The sequence below is a fragment of the Chiloscyllium punctatum genome, chromosome 8 (assembly GCF_047496795.1).
Source record: "Chiloscyllium punctatum isolate Juve2018m chromosome 8, sChiPun1.3, whole genome shotgun sequence".
Classification (NCBI taxonomy): Eukaryota; Metazoa; Chordata; class Chondrichthyes; order Orectolobiformes; family Hemiscylliidae; genus Chiloscyllium; species Chiloscyllium punctatum.
In genome coordinates this window covers 33,296,761-33,314,380 of record NC_092746.1, presented here as the reverse complement: position 1 = coordinate 33,314,380, position 17,620 = coordinate 33,296,761, and the positions used below count along the sequence as shown (strand labels likewise).

Sequence of the window (17,620 nt, the reverse complement as noted above, 5' to 3'; positions counted from 1 at the left end):
TGAAAGTTCACATTTAATCATTGTTGGTTGCTTACCTTTCCTATCAATCTATTGCCATTTAGTGTGGTATATATGGACACCTAAGCCCTTTTATTTCATAGATTCCAGCCTCATCATGAAGAAAATAATTGTTTTTCTCAAATTTATAGTGCATAACCTCACACTTACTCGTATTTAATTCTAGCTGCTCTACTTTGCCCAGACATTTAGCTTGTCTTTGTTCTTTGGTAATTTCCTGCTCCTGTCTACAGAACTTAGTGTGCCTCCTAATTCAGTGTCATTTGCAAATTTGGATGCATGACTCTCTATTCCTTCATGAAAGTAATTAAAACATCTGGTCTCAAGCTGAACCTCATGACAAAATCCTTAGCAACACGTGTCACATCCTGCTAATTTGAGATTATTCCCTTTATTCTTACTCTGTATCTGACTTTCCAAACAATTTTCAGCACATAACGCAAGATGCTGTCTTATTCCATGGTATTCTTTTTGTTAATAATCTCTTGTGTGGAATCCTTTCTTCACCATGTTAGATACCTCTTCAAAAAATTCAGCTGAGACTGATGTGAGAGAACCGATAGCTAATTTTGTTGGCAGGTCCACTGACCAGGAAGTAGGAGGCATTGCAATCCTTCTGGAGAATTAGAGAATGGTCAGATGCACTCTCCCTTTAAGAAAGAAACTGTGAGGTGCACGTGAAATGCAGAACTGAAATCAACTGCGCAGAATGTCAGTTCTAGAAATTCTTGAGAAGGAAATACAATTTCAAAAACAAGTAAGTCAACAGACAAAAATAACAGGTCAGATGGTTTATTACTTTATTGACTATTTTTTGCAGCTTGAAATAAGACTAACCTTGAAAGTGGAATAACAGGTAGACAGGATGGTGGAGAAGGCATTTGGCATGACTGTCTTCATTGATCAAAACATTGAGTATAGGAGTTGGCATATCATGTGTGAAGAAGGGTGACTCGACCTGAAACGTTAACTCTGATTTATCTTCACACATGCTGCTAGGCTTTCTGAGCTTTTTGTTATACCCCGATACAAGTTATCATACAATTAAATATGAAGCAGTATAGGCATAATAAGGCTGCTTGCTTTACTGCCAGTGTACCAAGAAAATATCTGAGCAAGAGTGAAAAATTATAATAACCATAAAAAAACTAAAGAATTACGCTATTATTAACATATTTTTAAAAAATGATTATGGCATCAATTATATTTTATGTTAACAATATAACTATAGCATTATTCCATTTTTATATAATTCATATACTATACAAAATGTGATGACTGGATCAGTAGGCTAATTAATTTTGTGCATATCATTACATTCAAGTTCCTTATTCAATATGTAATTTGTCCTATAGGATGACAACTCAGCATTTAAATTTTCAAGAGACAAAGCCCCAAAGGTTCAATCAAATTTAGACTCACAAAATATACAATAACATGATAATATTTCATCATATAACCTTAAGATATTTTACTGTTTATTCAATCTCCATACTAACATCTTCAGTAATACGCCACAAATTGCCATATTTCAGTTTTTACTGAGGATGGCAGTGCAGGGTTTATTTTCAAAGCATATTTGATGTTGGATATGATCCCAGGATACCATTTGAGTTGGTTTGCATTCAAGAAATTTATGAATATTGTACAGATTGTGTGGCATTAGTAGAGGTTGCGAAGATCATACTTGATAAGCAAAGAAATAAAGTAATATTTTGAAGCAGCAGCAGCAGCAGAGAAACAAAAACATTCCTAAGCTATTGTTATAAACTTCAGCAAGGAATTCATTTATAAAATGATACCAGTCACTGATGTACAAAAACAGTACAGATGAAAGGAAGTTCCTACCATTTTTGTAGAATACAAAGGAAATAGTTATTTATTGAAACTTTCAGGTGGAGGAAATAATGTCTGAATTCCTTTTTTTCATGAATAAACTTATAAAGAAAGAAAGAGAACAAAATTGCAGGCAGCTGAATTGAGTGCAGACTAATGCAATAAAGGACTTTGAAGAATTAAATATTAACTTCCACAGACATCAAATACATGAAATGTAGACAGGACCGAGATAATAGTAATATTTTCATTCATTTTAGAGTGACAATTATATCCAACCTATTGATGTCATTGTAGAAAAACAATATCAGATCCTAACTGGCCACTTACTTCAGGATAATAAGATTATCACAAGCTATACAGTACTACATAAGGAGGCCATTAGTCTTTCACTTGAGTAAGCCAAAAATTACTGGAGTGTCATTTTTCTATATAGTTGTGACAAGAGAAAGACAATTAATTGTCGTGTTACTGTTGTAAGTTATACCTGTTCAAGTGGTCAAGAGTTAGCAGACCATTCCATGCTCTCTTATTCTGTTGTCAAGAGAAATTAATTTATGTGTATCTAGACACAGAAGGAGTCTTTTAAAATTTTCTTCATATATGCTGTGAGTATAATCCAGTGTATTTGAAACTTGAGTGCTGTGAAAATGCTTCCCAGAAGCTGTCTCGTGCCTTTTGCCTTTGTTTGCTTCATGCATTTCTGCATCCAAACTATACTATTCATGTTGCAGTGATATAAAACTATTAAGTGAAAAAACCAGTAAGCAGATTACCGTCATCTACCTGTCATGCATAAACAACCTGATGATTCACAGGCAATAAATGGTAATATTTAAAGCATTTAGAATAAATTGTGCTCAAACTAAAATAAAGACTGCAGGTATATATAAAGCTAGGTCATTTCTAAAAAAAAGGAAGATTTTTTTTGTAACATCAGGATAAAACACCAATGTCTACAATCAAAGACAGTTGCCTGGCATTCATTTTATTACCACATGAATAAAAGTTAATCCAAAATGGTATTTCCTCTGTACTTGCAGCTTTTCTGTCTTGTATTTATGACTAACATATTGACTTCACCATGCACACATATCTGACCAGTTCCACCATAAGAAATCACTGTTACTAACAAGTGACCTAATTAGAAGGCAACTTTATCAGATTCTGCTTTTTAAAATGTTAAATAAAGTCTGTTATTTTTATGTAACAGATATTTAATTCCATTAAACATGTCAAAGACAGTAAGTGTTAAGAAGGTCATCATTTCTCCTGCAGCTAGAGACAGGATAGGCCTAAGTTCCAAGTATGTGAATCAAATCAGTTACACCTTGGTTTTGCAAGATGGTCTATTATAACCATTTAATCACAGCCTGAGAATCAATATTATATTTATTAGTAGCTTCATTCCTGTAAGCCTTGTTTCATTGGGTTGAATCTAATATAATTTAATACTGATAGTATGATATCTTGGAAAAGCCACCGGTTCAGCATAATACTCATCAGCTAGAAATAATGACATTTAACCAGTTAGATTTCAGTCTCACACTGAAGTATTATGAAGTGGTAAATCTCATCAGGAATGTTTTGCCCTAATTACTGTACTGAAATTCTGGCAATCAGCACATGACTAGAGCAGAATAATAAAAGTAGTACACTGTGGAATATCATTGCAAGATTTCCAATAATTTCATTTATGAACTATATTAAACCTTTATTTGTATTTCACTGCAAGTCACGTTTGAAGCTGGCAAAACATTTAATTATAAACTTTCAATATTGCCAATCGTCTGATTACTTAGGCATGTTCTCATGCATTAACTTTTAAATAAATTATCTCAAAATGTTACTGCAGGATCTGATAAGCTTATAGAAAGGGCAACTGGGACTTTGAGGAAAGTGAGGAAGATTGAAATTGATGAATCATAAATTATCTCAGGAAGGGCTAAGAAGGAAGGTAAAATAGAATGAGTGAAATCAATGTGTATTCAGATACAGAAACTAAATAAAATATAGAAAAAGTTTGGATTCTTTGATATAAAAAAGGGGCATAAATGAAAAATAGAAAAGTCAACACAGTTAAGCTATTACATTCTTAAAAGATCTAAAATCAATTCATTGATATCAAGTCTTGATACTTATAACAATTCATTTTTTAAGCAGGAACAGGTGATTTCTTGGCATCAACAATTTTCATATTGTTAGATCATGCTAACTCTGTTAATTAATAAACTTAACTATTTGGAAGGAGTTTAATGTGGAATGAAGATATAAGCATAGCAACTCCAGAAAAATCATGGGAGGTTCAGCATAAGTTTCATAAGTCAAGCAACAGGTAAATGCAAATCACTCTGCATTTTGTGATGATTCCTAAATTAGGACTGCAGTTATATTTTGAACAGAAGCCAAAGCTAAGAGAGGTAGTCAATGGTATGTGCACTGTGTTATGAGAGGTGAAAGGTATAGACCATTTATCGTTGAATAGGAGTAAAAGAAAATCCAAGACTATTATCACAAACAGAAATTTCTGGAAAAACTCAGCAGGTCTGGCAGCACCTGCGGGGAGAAAGCAGAGTTAACATTCAGGCTTCAACGACTTTCCTTCAGAGATGGAACAGTATCTGCTCAAATTATTCCTACTCTCTAACAACATTCTACATCAAAAAAATTCTCTTAATCTCATCACCAAATACTGTTGAATCACACAGTAATACAGCCCACCTTACCTTCACTATATCTTTGAACGAGCTAAATAATTTGTGTTGCTAACTATTCACAACTCCTTGTCACTGACTTTCCGTCCAGAGAAGGTAATATTTCCCAAATAACCCTGGAAAAACAATTAAGATATTTTTAAAAAACTTTGACTAAGTTGCCTCTTAGCTATTTCTGTTTTAATAGGAAAAGTCTCCAGTATTTTTATCTCCTTATTAACAATTGCTTCCCAACTCATTTATAGTTGTGATTTCATCCTGCCCACTTTCTAAGCCTGGAAAGGAATCTGTACACAATGTTATCTCTAGTCTAATCACTGCCTTGTACAAAATTTAATTTTGTTGCTCCAATTCTAAAACACTTATCATTGCTCTTGTTAGAGCTATTCGGAGAAAGTGAGGACTGCAGATGCTGGAGATCAGAGCTGAAAATGTGTTGCTGGAAAAGCGCAGCAGGTCAGGCAGCATCCAAGGAGCAGGAGAATCGACGTTTCGGCCATGAGCCCTTCTTCAGGAAAGCTCTTGTTAGAATTTTGTCTACCTGCATTTCCAGAAAGATACTGCTATATATTTGAGATTGTACTTTTACATTGACTGTGCGTTTTCAGTGGTCACTTTGGTCCCAGGAGGATTATTTCCACATTTCTCAGCATTAATTTTTACCTGCCATTCTTCTGCTGCTCTTAACACGGCTTAAAGCAGCATTCTTCAGGTCAGTAACAATACATTACATTATATATTTAATTAATTAATTTAATTACTGCATAATTCCAGGCGGCAGGGTGTACCTCTGAGGGCAGCCGTTGTAGAATAACTGCAAGTTAATTACGAAGTGAACCTGGTCTGTTTCCATGTGATGCGGCATCATAATACGAAATGACAGATAGTGTGTCGAACAGTCACAAGAAATGACTGGCTCTTAGTTCATCCCAGGGGGAGGAAACGAATGGAATTCTCTTCAAGCCATCATTTGGACATTTGTCCCCATCTGGAAAATCCAAATATCCATTTACTGATCTCCCGCTGGTAGACTAGTTAATTACTGAATAAAATATGTTGGTTAAAATAAATGTACCGTTCTAGTACTCATGTTGCATTTACTTATTACAGGAATGTCACCCATCAAAAGGTTAAGGCACATCACCACTTCACCAAATAAATTGATAATTTAATTATGGACATGCCTCACTAACAGAAATAGTAAATCTTCCACATTTCAGATTGAAGGAGAAGTGCTGTGCATGATCAACTAGAAACGGTGACCGGAATTCTAGTATCAATGCAGTATTAATTTAATATTGCATATCCGACCCGTTCTTGATGTTACTGCAGCTGTAACAATATGTTGAACTGCAACGGATAATACTTTGCAGGCCACGCATAGCACAAACATAGAATATGTATGTTAGTAGCACTGACTTGACCAAGCACTGGTCAGAAAACGCACAGGCACACACACACATGTTAACCCTTCCAATCCCTGCAAGGCCAGAGAAGTGGTTTCATGGCTATTTGAGCCACCTCTGGCTAAACTGTGGAAGATAGCGATATTTGAAGTCTGACATCTGGTACTGACAAATCAAGAAACGTTTACAATAAATCATTCTGCAGCAATCCAAATGGAATGAGCGTCCCGAGAGTCCTTCCACAGAAAATAGTCAAAGAAAACTGAGCGATCAAAGGCCGCGTACCTGAGCCAGAAACCCCAGGTCCTAATTACGCTCGGGTCGGTCTGATCGGAGGACAAAATCTGCTTTAAAGCCTAAACAGATCTGCTAACGATAACCTCCGCGGACCGAACTAAAAACGAAACGTTTCCGCCAGCCCCCCACTCCCCAATTTGCCTGAGTTTAGCCGTTCAGGCATTGCAGTGAATTGCCCGGTAAGTGGATGAGGAAAAGCGGATTGTAACACCATGCTGACGGTCCGATTTGTCACGCACGGGTAGATTGTGCTGTTGCATATCTTACAGAGCAGACCAAACTAAGCTCAAATACATTTTACTGCGTATATCACAGTTTTAAAACAAAAAGCCCCAGTCCAGTTTTATGGTAACATTGACCCAGAGATGAATCATATTAAATCCATTTGTCTTTCCAATTCCCTGATGAGATTGGGAAAGGTCGGGACATTGCGGCTCACCCCAGTGTACATTGCGGCTGTTGGGGAGAACAGGCAGCGCCGGGTAAGTTAAAGGAGCGCTCACGTCCCTTCCAGGTAAGACTGGCCTTTCTCTGGTGCGCGAACGCAAACTTTGAAAACAGTAACATTCTGCAAAAAAAAAGACAGAGACAGCACAACGCCATTCTAACAGGTTTTAGACACACCTCCATTTGGAGAAGACTTGGGGAGAAGACAGGAAAAGAAAAGGCTCCTTGCAAGTCAACCTGCCTTGCCCTGATTCCCAGAAGGTGCCCAACAGCACGGGCTGTTCCCTCCAGGCCGCTGGCTCCGTTACTTCGCCCAAGACCCGGAAGCATTGGTGTGATTTGCTCACGAAGTCCCTTTACTTTCTGAATGAAGTTAGGGAAGGTTGCCCATTAAGCAAAACGCGGTCCAATAACATCGCAAAGTGCAATACAGTTTCAAAGTTTATCATAACACAGACACGTGGGTTTGACTGTGGACAACTGAAGTGGCATGGTGATTGGGAAAACCATTGGTGAGAAACCAATTCTTCCCCATCGTTTCTCTTTCCCCCGAATTCGTTGGTTTTGGCCCATGGTACTGAGTAATGCGCGTATTTATTGTCCCTGGTCACAAATGATCACATTTAAACCGTGTTATTAATAAACTAGCGTCAGCCAGACAGTTGCCTCTCTCGGCAAACGGCACCGCGTTTCAGTTTTGTTGAGACGCAAACTGAGTTGATTTATCTGCTGCTCGGAATCCTCTTGGAGCAAATACATTAAAGTGGCTCTTCAGCATTTCAATGCACTGTCATATTTTGTACTGACGAAAGGGAGCACTTCTTATACTTTCAGAAAGAAAATCAAACCCCGTCTCCTCAAGAAGACATGTTTAATACCGCGTGATCACAATTTGTCAGGTCACTTTGATTATTTAAATAAAGTGCCAATAGGGAAGGAGATTCTCCGGGGGGAAACATTGGGCGGTTTTCTCACCTCAACGTCAGAGCAAGTGGGCGCTTTGTATGGAATAGCGCAGCCTGCTAAGGAGGTTAGCTAAGAAATGTCCTTCATCGAAGGGAATATTTCCTTCCCTCTCCTTTATGGAACAAGCCAGATTTATATCGACCAGTTTGACTACGCTAGGCCTTCTGTGCGCTTCTCATGTTTGTATTTTACATCAGAGCATAAAGACTGTAAAACTATCAATCAAATAGTCCCAGTGGTTTCACATACCAACGCAAAGAATAACGCCTTCCTAAATAAATGGCAGATAGAATAATCACACTACTTAAAAGTTTGCCCATCGAGAGTTGAGAACCATTGCTTTTGCAGTGGACACACTGCCTATTCGACCAATAATATTACACTTTGTCAAATATTGATGTTGCACCAACATTTAAAAGCAGTGAATTTTAACTTGAGCAAGTTATAATTTATAAGATCAGAATCCCGGACAGGTGACTCACTACACAGATGATTTGGGACGATGAGAGAAATCGTGCAAAGACTTCCGAGACGGATCGAGATTATTTTTAATCAAACTTGATACACTGATAAAAGTAAAACAAGAGGTCCCAGCGTTTGGAGGTTAAATGTTACTTTTATACAGAAACCGAATTAGCACATTGCATCATGCGGTCGTGTTCGGTTTGTGTGAAGTTGTATTTAGCCATCCGAATGTTGGCATCCTGGTCTCTGCAAATCCTCGTCAGAAGCTCCAACAAATCAGAGATGACAGGAAATGGGAAGGGTGCAGGGAGGTGGACAATCGAAAACGGGTGCCTCGATCACCTTTTAACAAACAAAACAGAACAAACGAAACCATCGCCAATCGATGGGAATTCAGAACACACGGGAATACCTTCATTCCAACCTTATGAATACTAGAAGCTGTTCTGGGGGAATAGGGGCGACGAACTCTAATAAAAGCAATACCATTCACACAGGCTCCGTTAAGAGCAGTTTGTCTATTCTCACATGCACAGATTCATCAACAAGACTTAATGAAATAATATTCATTTTGGATCGTTGCGAGAGACTGCGGCAACAGTTGACAAAAGCTTGTATTGACTAATATTCTGTACGGCTGATCATAGTTCATTACTTTGATGTTCTACTTCTCTAAGTCTAGCAATACACAGTTTTGGTGCGTTATGTTTTTATAAAACTCTGGCATTTAACGAGAACTGTGCAGGCAGTTCTTATGAATCAGGAATGGTTTATCCACTTTAATGAGAAAATTGAATCAACGATTATTATTCTCTTAAATATTGCTTTTGACACATGAATTGAACAAGGCTTTGGAGTTGTGGCTTCTGTTCGCTACACTTATAAAGCGTACCGCTGTCTCTTTCAGAACATCCATGCATCTTGTGGCTGGTGCGGCTGTCAGTACTGGCATTCCTTCTTCATGATGTTCCCTCTCGTCTTATCATCCTCAAACCCCATCAAACAGCAATCGATTAGTCTCAGCCTTCTGGCACCGAATCCGATACTTTTCCCAAGGATCAAACAGCCACCATTTCTAGCAAAGAGTTAGGAGGAGAGAGAAAAAAAAAGAAAATAGAATCTGCTGCCGCTAATACCACCGGCACCCGATAAAGTAAAACTCAGTTTCTCTCCCTGATTCTGACCAGTAATTTATCGTCCCAATTCAATCCATTTTGTGTGAAAGTGTGGAAGAGGCGTGGTGTTTGCAAACCTGCACATCTGGGCTCTGCTGCACGTGACGGGTTTGCACCATCTATAACATCTGCTTAAAGTCATTCAGGTAGATCGTGCTGGCGAACAGATTGATTCGATAATAATCGCTCACTGACTTCCTGGTTTGATTTTTCATACTTTATCATTTAAGGCCCAAAATGTAGAGGCGGAAACACAGACTTTCAACTACTTCTGAGGACAAGACAACTCAAAATTAATGGTAAACAGTAACGGATTATACACTTGGCATTTCTGTACAAGGAAATATAGGCAAGGAGTTCAAATTGAAAGGGTATGGAACCTACAGGATGTCCAACACATTAGGTTTAATATTGCCTCTTCCAAACATATTTGTTTGACTGCTCAAAGCTGATTGGACCAAATGACTGACATAGAATCGTCAAAATTTTTCTAATCAACCTGTTCAGAGATGTCAAGACACACCTCTGCAAGTCAGTAGGACTTAAAACTGGAGTTTCCTGACTCAGGGGTAGGGATGCTACCATTGTCCTTAAAACATGGTCTACGTTCACTTAAGATAAACGTGGAGCAGGTGTGTATACAGACTGCAGTAGCAGTTATCTCAATACTGCTGTTATGGGATGTTTATACCCGAGTTCAAAGCTAGCTCACGTGTAATATCCAGTTTACTCGAAGTGTCATTAGCATTATTACTCGTCCATTCAATGTTGTCTATATTTTACAAAATAAAACAATAGATAGAAAACAAAGACAGAATCAGGTCAGATAAAATCAAATCCCCACCTTCTTACGTGGGAGATATTTGTAACGGTTGGAGCTGATCTGTTGTCTGACATTTCTGCTGTCGCCGATGTATCTGGAAATACCGCGGATTCCCGAAAACTCGAAGCCACTGTGTCCAGGAAGGTGCATCACTCCAGTTTTAAAAGTCGCGCATAAGGATTTCTGTTGTGAGAGCTGAACAACCGGTGTGTCATTGGAAGCTTGTTTATTTTTGCCTGTATGTTTGTTGTGGGTTTTGGGGGAGGGCTACGCTCTAACGGCTAACATTCCTCTTCAGTGGCCCCGCTGTGGTTTGGTGTGCAGCAGCTTTCAGGTGAAGAATGCCCTTTCTAATTCCATTTCCAGCATCACCAGCCCCTGGCCCTGCCCCAGCCGCTACCCCTCACCAACCCCACTTTGCTCAACCTCTGCTCAAGTTGTTTATGAGACTGAATGAAAGAAGAAAAGTCTGACATCATTTTATTGGGACAAACGTTCACTTCTGAGGATTCCTGGGCAGCACTTCAAGTGAAATCATGTGCCTTGGAAGAATCTGATACTGTACAAGGTCAGAATATCTGCCAAAGCCGAGAACTGACAGAGCAACACACGTCGCAAAACCCCATCCAAACCTCGCCTTTAATAATACTCCAACTTAGGGATCATTGCATGATTTTTCTTTCAGGAATAGGTCTTCTCGCAATAACATTTTGACAAAATCTGACTTTGGCTGCTGAATAGCCGGCGGTGCTGTCAGTCACCCTTATTGATCACCAGGAACAGCAGTTCTCTGTCAGAACACTCAGGGAAAGCCTCAGCTATGCCCTGGAAGATAATGCTGACCTGCACCCAACAGCGTTCATCCACTCATGGCATTAACACAACTTGCTCAGAGTCCGGCACGCAGCTCCTCAATGATTTGATTTTTTTTTAAATCACCTTTTGGCGCAAATGCAAGTTAACAAAATAAAAATCGAATGAAATGTAACTGTCCCCTTTTTAAAAAAAGTACGCTTACCATTTTTTTCCCCCGAATTGAAGCTATTTGGTGAATCATTGAAAATATTACAGCCTATGGGTTCGCTCAGGGGAACGTAGGGCGGAGGAGTTACTCACTAAACAATAATATGGATTTCCCATTTTAACACTGCTCAGCTAGAGACTTATCAAAATCCTGACTGGAACATTTACTCCAGAATGCAAGTTGCAACTCCCTCTGGCTGCGTACACAAATTACATCACAAGTGATTCTTTTCTTTTGGGAAAAAAGAAGCTCCAAAATTACATGCATCCATATTTTGAAGTAGGATTACCCTTTGGGATAATTAACTCATTTCGTACACTGGGTTAATAGGAATATTAATACAACCGTAAACAAAAGCTGTTTTCAAATCTCATAGGGCGTACGGTCATTGTACTCCAAGCTAGTGGGACCCATAAACAGTAGCAACGCTTAATTGAACATAACCCTTTTCATTGTGAATCAAGGAGCACTCATTCCTGGGGAAATTTTCTGCTTAAACATGGATTTGCCAGATTTCTGCCTATCGACACTTTATTACTTATTTTTATCGATTGTTTTGATAAACCCCTCTCCCTCCCCCGCCTCATAGACCTACTTTGAAGAGGATCCGTGAGGATTTTTTAAAAAAACACAGGCGAAACCAGCGTGGAGGTCTTGTTCTGGGGCTTGAAATGAGAACTGTACAGACCCAGAGATGGGATAGTCAATCCAGCGGTCTTTAACTGTGAGCCCAGTGTCTCCCCCAACTCGTTCAATCTAGTGGAAAATAATGGCCAGTGTTGCTGAGGTCACTCGCTGCCTTGGTCTGGTTTCTATATTCAATATCATGTAATCATGTTCTAAGAAACATGTCCTTCAGTGTTTCAGAACAACTAACGATTAAATTAATCTTTGGTGCAGCGGAACAGTTGATTCCTTTTCTGAATTGAGCATTAGCACAATATATATCATAGAAACACTTTTTGCAGCCTGAATGGTTAGTAGAGCTTGACTGAGGCATATATTTTGGGGAGTTTTTTTTTCCGAAGCGGTTGAAATTCAGCCTTTGGGCCTACAAACGGGGGAGGGGGGAGGATTCAATGCAGCTTGAAAAGTGTGACGGAATGTAGGTCTCTGGACAGGTCTTTGATGTGTGATGAAATGTCAGAGACAGACGAACAGCAATTGACGCCGAGGCCCATATAAAATCGAGCCGTGGAACTCACATTCCCAGGATCGACAGGAATGTGGGAATTACTGTATCCACAATAACTCAAACGTACCACTTTAATCTCGACTTGATCCTAATTCATTGCTTTCTCTCTTTACGTGCATGCATAGAGGTTATCCAATCGACGCAATATTCAATACCAAACTATGTGAACTTTGCTCAGACTTCATCTAAACCAAAAAGAAAATTAGCTCATTCTAGTACCATGTGCATTATCCGAGCAGTCAGCAACAAACATTAAAACGAAAGCCCCTTTAACTTACGCTAAATATTGAGCTTCTTTTGCTATTTTAGTTAAAACACTCAAGCACCAAAGTTGTGAAATGCCTCTAGAACCAATCCATCAATAAGAAAGCAACGTGAGGCAACACCCTGTGTGGTAATACCTAGCGCAAGAGTAACATTACAAAAACATTTCAGTTACACATTACCACTGCCATGCTCTTCATTGGAAAAAAATCGGGGGCTGTAAGAAAGCAGCTACAGCCCTGTTCCAGGGACTTTCTGATCTACTGTGTGCGGGGTTTGTTATGTTACACCATTTGGAATAACTGTTCGCAAAGTCAAACGTCTACGTCTTTTTGTTTGTACAGGAACACCTCGCCAAATGCGCGAACGGCTAAGGTTAACTTCGAGGCATTTAAACGATAATATGTGTTCAGCTTAACAGAGGCATAATGAAAGACAAATGTTTTAAAACATGCTGTTTGGATTATAAAACTGAAGCATATAAACATCTCATTGCATTAACAGCGAAATAAATAAGGTGAAGTTTTAATTCTGACTGTTGGGAAGTTTAAAAACTACATCCCCATTGTACACCCAGTTCTGAGCAGGTAGATCGACCACTTGATTCCTGCGAATTCTGCAACCAATTCTCTTTCAAAGTTATTCTGTCACGTGCTTTGGGGATGTCTGCGTGTTTATGTTCCACAGCACAGTCACTATGCGAATATTAGTTTGTGAAAGCTAGCGTTAATTCAGAAACCCCTCCTGAATTCGCCAACTAATTTTCTATTCACAAATGGAAGGGCGCGAACGGCTCTTTTTGGTCTTTTCTCAGGCGGTAGTTATGTCCAAGCAAACAGGGCAGTATTGACATGAATCCAGATCTTGAAAGCAACCTAACATTGCTGTGCATGTTTTTAATTATAGGCCTCTAAAAGGTCAATAATCACCCCGTGTTAGGCGGTGTTCATCCACTCTCGCTCTTATTCTAACTCACTCGTCTTTGTCTGTCAGTAGCCGCTCTGTTTGTCTTGTGTGCACCGTTTGTTTGTAAGATTCCACTCTCCCTTGGGGCCGTTACAACTCACTACAAACAACTATTCATCACCAAGTTTACCCCCTTAAGTAACAACCGAATTATACCGTAAAATAGCCGTTTGTGTATATAACTTTGCCTTAAAGTTTAGGTCATAGGTATTTATTGCAGAAAATATACAAAGATATTTACAAAACAATCACAAAAATATGAATGCATTTAGAGACCAGATCTTTATGCATTGAGACATGGCACATTAATAAATAAATAAATGATTTTCGAGGGGAAAGACTAACCAACTGGACTTTGCATAACAGTTTGGTCCATTCTCTAAAACTTATTGTCACTCTAGACCTGTTCGCCGTAGCACTTTTGGGGGGAAAAAAAACAAAATAAAATAATTCAACTTTCCTGCGTCTTCAATAGCAGATATAGACATGATTGTTGAATGCATGCATAGTAAAGGGAGGAATGAGTTCCAACAACATTCATCGTCAGGATAAAAATGATGCAAATGGCAAGATACACCTCAGATGTACAAGTGATTGTATAAGCCGCACGATTGGATGTGTCCACGATCCATGGCTCGTTTTCTGTAAGTGCTTTCCAAGCTCCTTCCACGAGATTTTTTTTTGGGGGGGGTTAATAAACAAAAAAAATTCTCTTATGATCCATCAGTGGCAAAGATCAACGTGTTTTAAGTATCCAGACGTCAAACCCTGTTGTCTGTCCAGCCGTTGGCCCTTTGTGGCAAATCTTTTTCACCTAGAAAAACAGCAATGGATTACACTGAGATTAGCGAGCCAAGCAGGACTGCTCTTGGCACCTCTATTTGTCAGGCTTTTGCGGGGATTGGGGGGAGGGGGGGAGCGGGTGGTGGTGTAGTGTAGAATCTCACTTTCGATAAAGTGTTACATCCTGCAGTTGGGGATTTTTTTTCTCGCATGCTCTGTTTCAGCCCTTCTCGCTGTGGGACTGACTCTTTCAGCCAAAGTGGCCTGGGTTGGAGAGTGGCCTACAGATGGGACAGAAGGCGAAAGTTCAGCTGGAGCCTTACAGATCAAGGTGGTGCAGCAATGTGGGAGGAGAACTGGGCAAAATCCTTAATTGATGAGGAACGCAGGCACATGTGGCCCAGGCGAGAGGGAAAGGGAGAATAAGGGGTTGGACCCTGGAAAGCAAGATCTGAAAACGTGAATGAATCAAATAAAAGAAAGATAAACCATCAAGAACGGGGGGAACACTAACCGCCGTTGTGCCAAGATGCATCTGAGCATTTTGAAAATGGTGCATTTGAATTCAATGTCCCCTTGATTTGTCACCACAGCACCAAAAAACAAAACCGGCCTTGATGGATATGAAGATCATTTACTGCCTCAATGAACATCTAATACGATTTCTTTTGTTTGTGGTTTGGTGGGGGTGGAAGGGTTCAAACCGATCTTTATATTTTTTTTTATAAATGCCCACTTGATGCTTACCTTTGTCCTCAGGGGTAGCTGCTAGTGTGATGTGGACATGGACCAGGCTCCCTCCATCCTCCATACTGAGAAAGCGTAACTGAGTCTCTCGTGGGCCACATAACTGCAGCTCGACATTTTGTTGTCCAGCTCGTCACTTTGTAAGACCTGGTAAAGGAAGTCGATGTACCTGGCGGCGAGCTTGAGGGTCTGGATTTTGCTCAGTTTGTCTGACGGGAGGGTCGGAATGATTTTGCGCAGGGCGGAGAAGGCTTCGTTGAGGGATTGCGTTCTCTGGCGTTCCCTTACATTGGCCATGACCCTCTGGGTTTGCAGTTCTTCGAAAGACTGGGGGCTCCCGTCCCTCTTCTTGCCCCTTTTCACTGACGCAGGGCTGTCTGTTTCCTCTCCAGATTTCCTGCTCGGTCGCCTCTTTCTGACACTTTTTTTTAGCTGCCTGTCTCCTTCGTCCTCACTGTTGCTCAGGCTCTCTACTGGAGAGACTGGGGAGTTCTCTTCGTCCTGCATGACCGCTTCTAACATCGGTTTGAAGAAACGAAAGAATATACTATTGGGATATCCAGCTGACGCCCGCAACGCGGTTACAGGATTCGACTTAAATAATGAATAATGAAAAGGAACTGAACTTATCCAAACGAAGACTTCTAAGAGACGGCTCTGTGTTACAGGAAACTTTTCAAAGGGGTAATATAGCTCTGGGTGCCTGGACCTTTTGGCAGATCGATCTGATTGGCTAATATGAATTTTCATCACGAAATGAGGTGGAGCCTTTTTGCAAAGACCATCAGTTAACATATCTTCTGCAGCAATTACTTTAAACACGGGTTTCTAAAGCGGCTGCTGGCTCCATGTTTGCACATAGAATATTCTTGGAAAAAGGAAAACAATTGAGAATTACTGATCAATGCAAACGAACGACTATTTGCTCCAGGGGCCATTTCAGATCTTTCTTGGCTGCTTGGTGTCGCCTTGAGAAGGTTGATTTGCATTGCAGTGGGCTCATAGCATTATGTGTGTTGTTGTAATGAATTGTACACCAGGCAGAAGAAAAATGATTCTGGCCGGTATCTACTGCAATGTTGATTACTTCAAAGAATAGTATGCATTCGAATCTATCTCCAGGCCTGTGAATATTGGTGGAAAAGTGAATTTTGCAGATGAACCACGAAGTGTTATACATCTTAAGACAGGCTCAGACTTCTGCTGCTGAACTTTTATCTTTTCCATTTTCTGCCATCTTTAATAGTTCAATAGCGAGTTATTCCCTTCCCGCCAAGCCCAATGTTGGTATAATATCTGGCATAAACCTTACAATTAATAAAGAAATAGATACACACTCTTCATCCACATTTTATCTGTAAAGAAATATTTTCCTTTACACTAAAGTACTGTCGTATAAAGTATACCTGCAAAACATAAGCTTTCCCTCAAAAAAGCACTTGCACAGCTCAAGTGATATGTTACATCTCCCTATTGAGATATAACTTGACATGCGGGGGGGCACACGATCTATCCGAAGGTGAGATGAGTTTTGTCTGCAAGCTGGCTATACCATTAATAAGGAGGTACATTAATTGAAAATCAAAACAATTGAATAGATTGGAATTTATTGTCCAGTGTACCGAGGCACAGTGAAAAACTTTGTCTTGCGAGCAATACAGGCAGATCACAGAGTTAAGTACCATAGATAAGTAAATAATAGGTAAACAGCGGCAAAAACAAAAACACAGGTACGGGCATAAATAAATTGTTAGAAATGCGAAAGACACGAAGTGTAAATTGTGTAAGTTGTAAATTGTAGCAAGAAAAAAAAGTCCTAAGGCAACGTGCTAAATTAATTAAGTGATGAAGAGAGGAGCTCGGCTGAGCAAATGGAGAGGTAACATCAAACGAGTCGAACTAATTACTATGCAAAAGCTGAACGCTCTTGGTTATGAAAAGACAATTTGCAGTCCAGATTTCGAACGCTACAAGATAGCTAGGCCCAAAGTCATGCTTGCTTCGAATCCGCGAATCGGAAGGGATACCTGTGCGGTGCAAAAACTTCCATTGAACGCCATCATCGAAATCCCCAGCCGAAACCATCACCGTTGCACCTCCTGGGACAAGGAGTTCTAGTGCAAAGTTCCAGACACAGCAGGATCTCCGAGTAACAGTCAAACTGTGAGGCCCAAAGGCAACATAAACATCACCTGGTGAGAGAAAAAGAGGAAAGCCATCCAAGAGCAGCACATAAAACCGTTTAATGTGAGTTGGTGTCGTTTAAAGTTGCCTGTATGGTATGCCATTAATCGCTGTGAGGATTTTTAAATGATCAGTAGTAATTGTTCAGCGGGCGTTGAACTTCCCCAACAGAGCTGCTTCGTATCAATAAAACAATTTTCGGTTCAGATAGATATTCGCACAGATACACATAAATAAATGTCGAACAGGCAGCGACATCCTAATTATAAATTAATTGTATTTTTGGATTTAATAACAGCGTGTAATTATA

General features: G+C 39.7%; 1 protein-coding gene and 1 long non-coding RNA gene across 2 annotated transcripts; both read right to left on the bottom strand.

Moving 5' to 3' along the window:
• Positions 1-8,215: 8,215 nt before the first annotated feature.
• On the bottom strand, positions 8,216-10,507 carry LOC140480230 (uncharacterized). The gene is made up of 2 exons (XR_011961221.1): positions 10,169-10,507; positions 8,216-9,224 (listed from the first exon to the last, which is right to left on the bottom strand). It is a non-coding gene; the product is annotated as an uncharacterized lncRNA (long non-coding RNA).
• A 3,284-nt stretch (positions 10,508-13,791) lies between these two features.
• On the bottom strand, positions 13,792-15,936 carry LOC140480461 (twist-related protein-like). Its single transcript, XM_072575343.1, has 2 exons — positions 15,127-15,936; positions 13,792-14,410 (listed from the first exon to the last, which is right to left on the bottom strand). Exon 1 carries the CDS (start codon positions 15,919-15,921, stop codon positions 15,148-15,150), a length of 774 nt encoding a protein of 257 aa, XP_072431444.1. The 5' UTR covers positions 15,922-15,936; the 3' UTR covers positions 13,792-14,410; positions 15,127-15,147.
• Positions 15,937-17,620: the final 1,684 nt, after the last annotated feature.

Coding starts and splice junctions, on each gene's coding strand:
- LOC140480461 (XM_072575343.1), bottom strand. CDS start 15,921: ATGTTAACTGATGGTCTTTGCAAAAAGGCTCCACCTCATTTCGTGATG.